A 13627-nucleotide genomic window follows, 5' to 3' on the forward strand; every position below is an offset into this window, starting at 1 on the left:
TGTTTTGGGTGCCCCGGGCAGCCGGCAGAGAGGTAAATCACTGTGGGGTGCAGGCAGAACTGGGGAAGACATGGCTGGTGGCTCCTATCCTGTGCCAGGCTCAGGTGCTAGTCCCAGCTGGGCTGGGGAGGATGGGACTTCCTCTTCCCCTGAATGGCATCTGGGCTGGGTCTGATCACCCAGATTTCTCCCCGAGTTGTAGGAAACTCTGCAAACCTCTTCTCTCCCCTCACTCCCCTGCAGCCCATGCTTCCTGCACCCATTGCTCCTCCGCTGCAGGGGGGAGAGACTCCCTGTACAAGGAACTGCTCCTGCATCTAGACCTCCTCATACCCAGACCCTCCTGCCCCAAGATGAGCCCCACTCCTCCTAGATCACCCACACCTGGATCTCTCCCATGCCCCAACCAACTGAACCTGGATCCCAACTCAATTGAGCCCCATCAACCACTTTTCTGGACCCCTCTGCTGAGTCCCCATTACTGTTGCACCCAGAGCCCCCCCCAAGTCCCTGTCCATCTGGATTCCCCCCTGAGCTGCCTGCACCCAGACTGCACCACACAGAACTCTCTCAACTCACACTTGGATTCTCCCACCACATTAAGACCCTCCAAACTTGGCTCCTGCTTGGCAGACAGGCACCTAGTGCAGAGGGGCAGGCCCAGTCATTGTGCTTTGTCAGGGTTGCATGCAGCCTCACCACTGAGCCTATCCCTTGGGATAGGGGAGATACACAGTGATCTCCCACATCTGTGCAGCCAGTGGCCTGGCCTTCTCCAGTGCCATGCTGGAGCCGCCACTCCATAAAATTTGCAGAATTAAGTTTTTTGGTGCACAATGCCCTCCGGAGTAAAATTAGCAGAACAATAATTTTACTGGCAAGGACTTACTGGGTTCCTTATACAAGTCCAGAGGAAAATTATACAGGGAGGACATAATTTGTCACCTAAATGCTACAGTAATGGGCACTTTCAAAATACTTCAATAGTGAAAGGTGAGTGAAGAGAAAGGAGAGATGGCTTGTACTGTTTCTAGCAGATCAGCTGAAGGGCATGATGGCCAAAGGATGAGTGTGCTCTCTGAGGAAAAGACCGCAGCAATGAGAACTCTTAGGTAGGAAGCTTTGGTCTTACTTTCTATATGGAATGTAGAAAGCCTGGTCTGTCAGAGGCTGTGGTATCTCAAAGTAATGGTTTTCACTTGTGATGTGCATGTTTCCTTAATGAAAGTGTGATCCAGCTTGCAATGTATTTGAGATTCAGAGATGGTTTAAAACAGATTCCCTGCATTTGCTGTACCCCTTAGAGGGCCAGTACCTGAAGGGAAACTGGCTTCTTCCTTGGCAATGGCAGCTATGCTACCAAAGTGTGCAATTATCATCTGTTGGTGTTGATGTCAACCAAAAACAAATACGAGTATTACTTAACCGTCTTCATCTCTACACTCCACCACCATTACCCTATGGAAGTGAAGCAACCTTTTGTACAAATCAGCTACAGTTCTTCTCATTAGGAGAAGTATGTGTGAAGTATTTTCCACCCCCCCCCCCATCACTCCTCAAGCACCAGAGAACACTCTTCTCCCTCCTTCCTCCTCCCCTCCTGCCATGCAAAAACACTTCCAAGGGAATTCTGTAATAACCCACTCGTGTTTGTATTTTCTGGACCTTTTGAGATACTATAAACCATTTCAGTGGATTATTTAGCAGGATACTGCATAAGAAAGGATGCCTGTAAATACCCTTGGCAATTTCAAAACCTTTTTTCTTAAACTACTTTTGCTGCTTTCTGCTAAATGTAAGCTTTTATTTGAAAAGTGTCTAGCTACCTTCTAAAAGGTTAATGTCAATGAAATCTACCCACAATGTGGGAATGCATCAGAATAAACCCTTCTCCATCCTAACTTCCAACATCTTGTCACACCATAGTGAGGACTCAGGTGTGAGATTTCAATAATATTAAAAATGACAACATAGTAAAATATTGATAAGACCGCACCTCTATAAAAAGGCTGCACTGAGCAAAGAATGCCAGCTTTCTCCCATTCATTTTATTCACTAATGCTCCACTTACAATTCATACAGAACATTCTAAACAATTTAATGTTGGATTAAAAAATAGTGGGTTTTAAAAGGCCAGAGAACTAGTATGTGCTGTAATATTAGACTTCTTTTCTAAAAGGAAAAAACAAGTCTAGATTTCATTTGCTTTGTGAAAATTTTGAAAACATTAAAAAAGTTATCATTGTAGTCTGTCTGACAAATGCCCCATTTAATTTCCCCTTTCATTAAATTATCCACTTTAGAAATTCAAGCATACAGAAATAAGTTCTATGCTGGTAAGACAGGAGTTAAGACTGAAATTGTTCTCACGTGTAATTCTATTCCATTAAAAAATTCAGACTAAATCCTGCTTATTTTACCTGTCAAATCTTCAAAAGATTACAGTACAGTATCAGTTATGACTATTTAAATTTTCAGTGTTACACAAAATCAAACCAGATTTGATATTCTCATTCAAAAAGTCTGAATTTGATCCTACACCATTCAAAATATATCTTCAGTTAAACATAAAATGTGATTTTTTTTTTACAAAAAATTCTGCAGTATGATGAAAGAAACAGCCTGCACCACCATAACTGCAGCATGCACTCACCATTGTACAGCATAAAAAACCCAATTTTTAATATTTGAGATTTGGATATAATACTGTTGCATGTACATCACAGCTGATCTCAGATCAACAAACTTTTCTCAGAAAGGAGAGTGACATTTTAAGTCATAAGAGCAGGAGAAACAAGAGGAGGACACATCTGAAAGCACATGTTTTGTGCATAAGTTTGACCCATGTTGAGTCACTGGAGAGCGAAGCTTAAAGACTGCTTGGGTATCTAAACTTATAATCAAAGTTTAGGGGTGTGGTTTCCCCCCCTTCACATTTAAAAGAAAATCTCAAGAAAAATCTGAAGAAATTTATCAGTAGTTTGGCTTTTAATTTAATCTTCTCTGGGTGCCTTCACTTTGTAGTGATCAGCTTCCAATTTCAGGTCTTAGATTCCTAGGTGTGAACCATATGCTCTGGGACCTGCAGTAACAGAAGACAAGCATGATATAATTCATTGTGGTGGTCTCTAGAATTGCAGAGCTGTTTGTTTTAGCAAGAAACTGGCCATATATTAGCAATAGATATAGTCATGCTCCTAGAAGGCCTCTGTAGATAAGTTTGACTACTTGACTGTTGCAAAAGTGCTCAGAACTTCAATTTTTGGCTAATTTCTCAAATCCACAAACATTCTATTACAGAGAATAGTTTCAGTTGCATAGGGCAGTAATTCAAGCTGTTATATCTGTCTTACTAGCAAACCTTGTCATGCTGCACCCATGGAAAAGTGATCCTCTCTCTACCCCAAGTTTCTTGTATTTTTTTTTTTCCATGCTCCTTTTAACTAAACCAATAGCCTGGTGCTGTGGCACAGGGATGTAAGACAGTACATGGGTCTAGTCCTTGTTTTGCCAGTGACTTGTTGTATTAGTTGAGGCAAGTAACTTAAACTTCTTCATTGGCCTGCTCCAAAGAACAGGCTCAAGGTCTTCCACAAGTACCTCCCTGGGGCTCTACACCTAGATTGACTACACTCAGCCTTTTTACAAGCCCCAGTTGTCCATTAAACTATCACCTGATCCCCATAGTTACTCCCTCAGGCTGAGAAGCAGCTAATTAATTATGGTGCAGTGGGACTGGCCCATCTCCCCTTAAAGGGGCCAGTCACCCTGTGACAACAGGTTTCAATGATTTGCTAAATGTGAGTCTGAGATAATTAAGAGCACTTCCGTCACTGTCTCCTCCTTTGCCCACAACAGACAGGAGGAGACAGGCGTCCTCCAGAATATAGCTCTACCTCAATATTATGCCATCCTTGGGAGCCAAAAAATCTTACCATGTTATAGGTGAAACGACGTTATATCGAACTTGCTTTGATCCACTGGAGCCCCCTGGAGCGCTGCTTTACCACGTTGTATCTGAATTTGTGTTATAGTGGGTCACGTTATATCTAGGTAGAGGTGTATATGTATGTTCTGAGGCTCAGAAGGAGGTAAGAGGCAGACCAGTTGAAAGCCTCTGAGTGAAGCTAAAGGAAGGACAATATCATGGTAGGGGGTCCACTATGGACCACCAAATCAGGAAGACGAGGTGAATGAGGCATTCTAGATTTAAAAATAAACAAAACACACTAGACCTGGTTCTAACACAGGACCAGATATCTGTTGGAAAAGTAGTACAGTAAAATGCAAAATTTCCAATATGTTCTTGGAGTATGTTGGGGACAACTTATTTCAGACACTGGAGGAAGTAATGAGTGGTAGTAAGATAAGACTGGCTTCTGACTAACAGAGCAATTGGTTGTGAAACTGAAGATGGAATACAATGTGGGTGAAAGCGACTATGAAATCGTAGATTGTGATTTTAAGGAAAGGAAGGGGTGAGAGCAGCAGAATCAAGTCAATAGATTTTTGAAAAGCAGACAAACTGAGAATTGGTAGGGAAGTTCCTGGGGGAGGGGGGAAAATCTAAGGGAAGAGTTCAGGAGAACTAGCAGTTTCTCAAGGAGACCAAATTAAATTCACAGCAAACTATCCCAATACAAAGGAAAGATTGGAAGAATAGCAAAAGACCAATGTGGCTGCATCAGGAGCACTTCAATTATCTGAAAATCAAAAACTATGTTGCTAAAGATGAATACAAAGAATAGCAGAAGCATGCAGGGACAAAATCCAGAAGTGTAAAGCACAAAATGAACTGCACCTAATGAGACATAAAAGCCAATAAGAGGTTCCGAATGTATTATTAAAACAAGAGACAAAAAAGGAAAAGTCCATGAGGAAGAGGAGATAATAATGGCTGACACAAAGAAGGCAAAAGATATATAATGCCTATTTGCTTCAGTCTTCACTAAAAAGATGCTTACAAAAATTAGCAATGCAGGGGAAGGAACAGAAACCAAAATAAGGCAAGAACTGGTTATAGAATATTTAGATGTGTATTCAGGTAGTCAAGAGCCTGATGAAATTCACTCTAAGATACTGAAGCCATCTCAGAATCATTAGCAATTATCTTTGAGAACTCATGGATGATGGGTAAGGTCCCAGAGGAGGGCTGTGATGGAGTGTACTGGCCCCGCACTGGAGAGGAAGGGGTTAAAACAGTGTTCTTAGCAGCAAAAGCCACACCTCCCTGACCCTACTGGGCATTCTCCAACTGCTGCTGCTGCTACAGTATAAAAGGGGGGAGCCTAGCTCAGTCTTGCATGGCTACCAAGAAGGAAGGATGCATCTTGGCAGCATAAGCCAAGAAGCAGCCAGAATTCCAGATCGCAGGAGATGCTGAGTTCCAGGCAGGGGCCCAGGTACTTGCTGATGCCCCAGGGAGATTTCAGTTGCCACCTGAGGAGCCCAGCGATTCCCAAGACACCGTGACCTCAACTTCAAGAGTCATGGTAGGAAGCAGCCCAGGGAGGGACTAGCCAGTGTCCTGGCAGCAGTCAGCATGTTGCAGGCAGATTCCCTGCTGACTTTGGTGAACCCTTTCACCACTACCAGGGCCCTGAGCTGGGACCAGGTGGAGCAGGGGGGGCCTGGGTCCCCCTACCTGGCTGCCCTCTTTAGGGGGTGGCCCATCAAAGCACCTCCCACAGCCAAGGAGAACCCTACTGACTTTGACCATTAGACCATGCATCCCTACAGCCTAAGGGAGTCTTACTGACTCTAGCCACTGGGCTAAGCTTCCCAGCAATCCAGGGAGTCCTATTAGCTCTAACCCTGGGCCTACCCTGCCCTTGCCCCACCTCCAGGGGAATGGGGTGTACTGGCCCTGTGAAAAAGGCAAATATTGTACTTATCTTTTTAAAAAGAACCAAGAAGATCAATGCAATTAGAGAACACTCACCGTAACTTTGAAATCTGGAAAGATATTTGAAGAAATTAATCAATCAATTTGTAAGCATCTAGAGGATAACAGGGTTTAAGTAATAGCCAGCATAAACTGTCAAAAACAAATCATGCCAAACCAATCTCACTGACAGGGTTGCTGGCCTAATGGATAGGAAGGAAGCAGTAGGTGTGACATCTTGATATTTAGTAAGGTTTTTGACAGTCCCACATAAAGAAACTAGGGAACGTGGTTTAGATTAAATTACTATTAACTGGTTGAAAGATCATACTCAGAATAGCTCCCAATGGTTCTCTGGGGGTACTGCAGGGGTCAATCCTGGGTCCGGTACTAGTCAACATTTTTATTTAATGACTTGAATAGAGTGGAGAGCATTCTTACAATTTCCCAGGTGACACCAAGCTGAGAAGGGTTGCAACCACTTTGGTGGACAGGATTAGAATACAAGACCAGCTTGACAAATCGGACAACTAGTATGAAATGAACAAGAAGAAATTCAATAAAGGCAAGTACAAAGCACTATGCTTAGGAAGGAAAAATCAAATCCCTAACTATAAAATAGGGAATAACTGTCTAGGCAGTAGTAGTAGTGCAGAAAAAGATCTGGGAGCTAATTGAATGAGCCAACAATGTGATTCAGTTGCAAAAACAAAAAAACTAATGTCATTCTGGGGTGTATTAACAGGAAGTGCTGCATGTAAGACACAAGATGGAACTGTCCCCCTCTATTCTACACCGGAGAGGTCTCAGCCAGAGTAGCATTTAGTTTTGGATGCTATACATTAAGAAAGATGTGGACAATCTAAGAGTCCAGAGGACAGCAACAAAAAAACATTAGAAGGTTTAGAAAACCTGACCTATGAGGAAAGGTTAAGATGGAGATGTTTTAATCTTGAGAAGATTGAGGGAGACCTGATAAGACATCAAATATAAGGGATCTTAAAGAGGATGGTGGTAAATTGTTTTCCATGTTTACTGAAAGTAGGACAAATAGTAATTGGCTTAATCTGCATCAAGGGAGATTTAAGTTACCTATTAGGGGAAAAACTAAGTACAGGATAATCAAGCACTGGAACAGGCTTCCAAGGGAGGTTGTGGTACCCTGGTCAGTGGAGGTTTTTATGAATAGATTACCACAGAGGTTCTCAAACTGTGGTTTGTGACTGTTTTGATGGGGTCACCAGGGCTGAAGCCTAGAGCCTCAAGCAGGACTGAAGGTAGGGGGTCACAATTTTTTCTAATAAGGGGGTCATGATTTTTGAGTCTAAATGGGGTCACCAGCACAAAGTTTGATAAACACCGGACTAGACAAACAGACTTCATCTCGCCTCAGCATAGGGAGCTGGACTAGGTGACCTTCTGAGGTCTCTTCCAACCCCTCGTTTCTATGATTTGCTACTTGATAAGATAGGAGAGCAAAGGTGTCAGGCCATGCCATCCTAACATAGCTGTGCCTTTCTTGTGTTGTAGCAATGTGTAACAAAACAGACCAGCTGAGTTCCACCTCAGCACCATGATGAGAACATTAAAATGTAATATTAGGACTTCATGCTGCAATTTTTTTAATTATGCACCTTCAGATTGATGCTCCAACTAAACATAAGTGTCTCTGCTTTAGATTACGCAGTTATGCCTGGTCCATTCTATTAGGAGAGCTTGCAGAGAACACTATATTTGTTGAGAGCAGGTGTCATTCACCATGCCAACCATACAATGGAGAGTACAATGTTGTACAAGTTCATAGAAGAAGCAAATAATTATCAATTGCTGTTGCCTTTTTTCCTTCTATGTGTTTTAGGGGGCTGTAACGAGGCGGTGTGGCTCCCCTCCTCATCTGTGAGGATTGAGCCCCGTCATTCACCCATAGGGGCAGGGCCACTAAGTGGAAGTCCCGCCCCGCAAAGGGTCAAGCAGCGACCTGGAAGGTTAAAAGCTGGCCCTCAGCTGGGCCCCAGCCACCGTCAGGAGCAGACTTGTCCGTGGGAGCTCCTGACTGGGAAGCTGCTGAGACCACAGGCCGCTGTCCAGACTGGCCAGGGCCTCCCTGCGCTCGCTATAACGAGGAGCTGCCAGAGCTTCCCTGCGCTCGCTATAACGAGGAGCTGCCAGAGCTTCCCTGCGCTCGCTACGAGGAGCGGCCAGAACTGCCCCGCCCCTGCTGCGGCCCTGAGGACACCCTGGAACAGGCCTGGCCGGACTTCCCAGAGGAGCTGCCAGACTTCCCGCCCAGCCTTGGCCGTGAGGAGCCTCCGTGGTGGGACGTCCCCGAAGCGGGTCCCACGAACAAGTATCCCCCTCCGAGCCTACCTGGAAGTAGCCCGGGGACAGCCGACCCGAGTCAGGCTGCAGATTTCCCAATATCCATGGGAGTGTGTTGCGGTCAGGATTCCCACTGACCACCTGCAGCGGTGATCACCGCTTCTAGGGCCCTGGGCTGGAACGCAGTGGAGTGGGTGGGCCTGCGTTCCCCCTGCCACTCGTCCATGGGTGGCAGAATCCCCCTCCCCCCGGCCTGGAAAGGCCAGCTAAAAACGGAGATAACTGTGTGTTGGGGCCCCGCCCAAACCAGGGGCTGGGCCTCCTTTGACTGTGCCACTGCTCAGTCCTGTCCCAAAGGGCCCGAGCGACCCGAACCCTTACCAGCCCGTCCGTGAACCAAGAGGGCCGGAGCTGAGATAACTGTGTATTGGTGCCCTGCCTGAACCAGGGGCTGGGCCCCCCTTTGACTGTGCCGCCACCTGGTTCTATCCCCAGGGACCGAGCTACCCGGATGGTGGGCTATAGTCCCAAGGACCTAGACCCTCAGACGACAGGTCGAGGCCGGTGTGGCTCCCCTCCTCATCCAGGAGGGTTGAGCCCTGGCAACGCCCCTGCTTACAGGGACCTATGCTGAAGAAATGCAAATGGCATGATATTACCAAAAAAAAAATTAATTTCTTTGAGACCTCTGGGGGAATGTAAGGTTTGAATTCTTCATAGATTAATTTTCAAGAGTAAATAAATTCACTAGCTTAAACAAAAAGTTACCAGTCAATTCTTTCCTGCATTTCATTACTTTCCAGGGAGCAGCCATTGTCCTTATTAGAAGTGCATAAACTTGTTAATCAATTCTATGCCTAAGCATTACCAATCAAGTCATTACTATTACTGCCAGCTTCTAAGAATCATGCACATTAGAAATCTATATCTATCCCTTTTTTTGAACAGGATGTTGTAGAGGATATGTAAACAGGATACTAATCATGGAAATTCAAAAACCCAAAATGCAGTCAGATTAAAAATATTAAATAAGAAAGATGATAGGTTTGTAATAATGAACTTTTGTATTAGTTATCTGATAAAGTAAATGTATTCCACTGATTTAAGATAAATGGTGAACGATGCCATATACTGTTAGTTTGAAAAGCCATAAGTAAAATGCAAAAGGAAAATCATTTTTATAAACAAGAGGCACTAAAGTATTAGATGACTTACTGCTGCTTTCAAAGCTTGCTCCAGATCTTCCAGTATATCTTGTGCATCCTCCAAACCAATTGACAGGCGAATCAAAGTATCATTGATCCCAAGAACCTCTCTCTCCTCTTTAGGAACTGAGGCGTGAGTCATAATAGCCCTGAACAAAAAGAAAAATGGTCTCTGCAGACCCATTAGGGGTTTTATTAAATAAACGTAAAGGCCAGCTTAATTAGTTATCTACCAGCTCTGTAGGAGTGGTGACTATTTTCTGAACAGCAGTTTTGTGATAGTCTCTACTTAATCTACATATCAAAAGCCCAAAGATCCTCAGACAGTGAAAACTAGCATAGCTCCAATTAAGTCAATAGGGCATCAACTAGAAGAAATATATATAGCTCTACTGACTTCACTCGTTCGTACTAGCTGAGAATCTGGTACAATATTGCCTGACTATAACTGTTAAAGGAAAAACAGTGGGTACTTTGGACACTCTCTAGCTCCAAGTTTTCATCTGGAAAAGGAAGCAATATCTATACTACTTTCCTTCAACCTTTTTATTGTATTTGTCTAAACATGGGATATCTAAAGGTCTTCCTGCTGGAACTGGATATCTGTGTTTTAAAGACCATAGTTTGAAGGTAAATTCAAAGAAACTGAAGTTATGCAAGGAAGGAAGGTAGAAGAACTGAGTGAAGTTTCAAGTGAAAGTGAGAAGCTGAATCAGAGAGAATTTGTGTACTTGGAAACATAGGTGGCGAGTTATATGGGACCATGTGCCCATGCTCCACCAATGTTTGGGCTTATATCTTCAGAGCCGTCCTGTCCCCGGGCAATGGCCCCGAGCCCTGCACTTTGTGGGACCTTGTGCTTCAGGGGGAAGCAGGGTCCAGGATGGCCTGGGTGGCTTGCAGGGGGTCTGGTGCTGGCAGCAGTGAGTGTCCTTCCCCCAAGTCCTCACCCTTGCCCCAACTCTTCCTATCCCTGCTCTGCCCTGCCCCTTTCCACAAGCCTCCATTCCACCTCTTTCTGGCTTCCGCCCCCTCCCACCAAGTGACACCAGGAGCCAGAGGGGCAGGGCAGGCTGGGGCCAGGTCACTTGCTGCTGCTGGCACCAGGTCCCCTGCTAACCTCCCCGGTCACCCTGAACCCCACATCCCCCTGAAGCATGGGGCACCCCAAAGGGTGGGGCCTGGGGCGACTGCCTTGGTCCATCCTATGGATGAGATGACTCTGCTTGGACCCGTTCTGGGCACCACCAAAAATTATACAAACCTGAAGCCCGTGCCTGGAAAGTATACTTAGTGCCACTGGAGAGAGATTTGGAGAACTGAAAATAAGAAACCAACGTTCATAGGCGGCAGTGAAAAACATAGTAGGAGTACTGAGACCAGCAATTAAGTTAAATACTGAAAGAAAGTATATGCTGCATGTGTCTGTCCCTGCCCGATCTATGATTTGGAAATTGTGGGCCTTACAGAGAAGGAAGAAAAGAAGGTACAAGTAGTAGAAAATGAGATACTGGAGAGAATGGAATGCTAGAGAAGGGTAGCTAGAGAGATCATGGAAGAAATTAGGAGGAATATGAACTTGTACTCTCCAGCCTGTCATTGAAAGGCCCAAGTTTGAGGTGGGCTGGAAATATGGATAAGAATGGGAGAGGAATGACCAGCAAAGAAAGAATGGCAGGAACAGGACAGCAAGAAAGGAGGTGGAAAATCAAGGATGGAAAGACTGTTGTGACATGTTGCTAGACAGGATTCTTAATCCTGCAGGATAATGACCCAAATTCAACCTTTAGGGCCATATTGGTAGATTAATGATTGTATTTTGTGGGGGGTTTATTTATTTTTGTTAGAGGTTAATGTAACCAAATAGTTCCTGTCTGTGCTGTAATCTATTTATTCAGAGATGAAAAGGAGAGTCTAACAGTTACAGAACTGTAAATACAGTGATATCACTATATTGATCTTTGAGGTATAGCAAATCACCTGCAAATGGTGGAAAATGGGCAATTGTCTTATGTTAATCCATGTAGCTAATTACTGGTGATGCGTAGGAAATTCAGAGTCTCAATTACCTATTGTTCGCCTAAGGATTCTGAGCTGTCAAGAGAAGGCCTGGAACTGTAGTTAAAAACAAACAAAAAAAACCCCTTGGGTCCTGATCCTTTTTCATCTCTGCTCTGCTTGATGTACACTTTAAAAAAAAAAACAACAACCCACTAAGAATTGGCTGTAAGCGTGTATGTGGGTAAGATCTGAAATATTCATTAACCTGGGAGGTAATGCTTCTGATCCTTGGGACTGGTAGAACTTTCTTTTATGATTAAGATTTTCAATAATCCTCATCATATTTGACTTGGGTGTCTGGGTAGAAGCCCTGGGCTGGGTTGCTATAAGGGAATTTGTGTTTTAGTTTCCAGGTAACTAGTACAGAAGTTGTTTTGTGTGGGCTTGGTAAATCTAGGTAGTGGAATGTCCACCAGTTTTGAGGATTATCTCTAATTGAATAACCTCAATGTGGCTCCCCGGGGATCCTGGTCACAACTGTCAAGAGGTTTAAAGAGGAAACAGGATTGGAACTCTAAGGCCTACAAACCTGTGCCATGGACAAAGAGGAGTGGTAAAGAATTGTGAGCAACTCTGATCCCATGTAAACCAGAAAGGGACTTGAGAAGGGAAGTGAATTAAACAAACATTGCTAGACATTAAAAATGGGCTACGTAAGAAATAATTTGAGGGTTTCTTCTGCCTTAAGGTAAGAGCTGATAGAGCTTTACAGGTATTAGACTCAATACCACCCTTATTTACAGACTTATCTCCCATTGATTTCAGTGGGAACTCAGCCCATATGCAAGGGCTGAAGACGACAATGGTATACACATCATGCAGAGAATGGCCAATTTTTCCTTTGTATTCTCCTCACCCCAAGCTGACAGACAATATTAAATTCATTTTCACTACTAGCTGCAGTGGCTACAGCATTAGCAGAGAAGCACAGGTCTTGAAAGATTTAACCATTTTATCTTCAAAGTCTTCAGATAAGCCCAGAATGATCTAGTGTCATATAATGAAATACTGTTACAAACCCTGTGTTTAAAGTTTACTGGTTTCAGAGTGGCAGCCGAGTTAGTCTGTATGAGCAAAAACAAAGGAGAGTCTTTGTGGCATAACACATTTATTTGGGCATAAGCGCTGTGTGGGAGGGAGGGGAGGGGGAAGATATACACTGCTCACTATATTTTTCACTCCATGTATCTGATGAAGTGGGTTTTAGCTCATGAGAGCTTATGCCCAAATAAATGTTAGTCTCTAAGATGCCACAATGACTCCTCTTTGTATGGAAAAACATGTATGTAGTTGTGTGCCAAGTATGCCCTCTTGTGTACAGAATTAGAATAGCAGACTTTTTTACACTAGCAAAACTGAATAAGATAAGAACACCAGAGTTGTGCACTGACCAGTTAACTGGACACCATGTGAAACTGGAAGTAGTCAATCAGGCAGCAGCAGAGGCCCATCCCCAAAAAAACCCAACCAAGTACTATGCTTGTATTGCATCTTAAAGGTAGGCACATCTGGGCTGTCTGTCCCCACACATGGGGCAGCCACTTACAGTTAGGAAGTGAAGATACTGGGGCTGCCAGCCCAAGACCACAGAGCAGAAGCAGTGTGGGGGTCTGTGCTTTCACCCCCTCTCCTCTAGCCAGAAGGTGGGGGATGTGCTGTTTTTACTCCCTCTCTTCCCCCAGACAGAATAGGGACAAGCCTGCCAATTCAGTCTGACCCGAAGACAGAATCTGCTTGCAAGGAAGCTGCTTGCACAGAAGAGGGAGCTCAGATCCTACTGGATCCTGGCCTGGAGTGTCAGCCGCTGAAGCCCAAACTACACTTTGTTCAGAATTACGAACATTTCAGAGTTATGGACAACTTCTATTCCCAAAGTCTGTAACCCTAGATTTTACCGTACATCATGTGGATTTAGTGAATCCATTGTCCATATTTTCATTCGTGGCTGAGACTCCCACTTTGAAGAAGGTAGGCCAAAGAACAATACTGTGCTGCAAAAAAGCCAGTGATAATACTGGGGAAGAAACTGAAGGATATTCCTTGATTTACAGTGACTGAGGGGGGCAGTTTTTCAGTTGATCTAAACACTACTAACATAACCTCACCTTAAGCCAATGACACAATAAAATACAGTATTTTTGAGGGAGGAATTTTCTGC

General features: G+C 44.2%; 1 protein-coding gene across 6 annotated transcripts in view; it reads right to left on the reverse strand.

Moving 5' to 3' along the window:
- Positions 1–2820: 2820 nt before the first annotated feature.
- Positions 2821–13627, reverse strand: part of CTH (cystathionine gamma-lyase) — an 82400-nt gene continuing 71593 nt past the window's right edge. For 5 of the 6 annotated variants that reach the window (XM_050961061.1, XM_050961060.1, XM_050961059.1 and 2 more), the window contains exons 11-12: positions 9419–9557; positions 2821–3082 (exon numbers count right to left, since the gene is read on the reverse strand). In XM_050961061.1, coding sequence (XP_050817018.1) covers positions 3056–3082; positions 9419–9557 — 166 coding nt within the window. In that variant the 3' untranslated portion in view covers positions 2821–3055. The remainder of the gene's footprint in view (positions 3083–9418; positions 9558–13627) is intronic. The other variant, XM_050961058.1, reaches the window with a different exon arrangement.

The sequence above is a fragment of the Gopherus flavomarginatus genome, chromosome 7 (genome assembly GCF_025201925.1).
Source record: "Gopherus flavomarginatus isolate rGopFla2 chromosome 7, rGopFla2.mat.asm, whole genome shotgun sequence".
NCBI lineage: Eukaryota > Metazoa > Chordata > Testudines > Testudinidae > Gopherus > Gopherus flavomarginatus.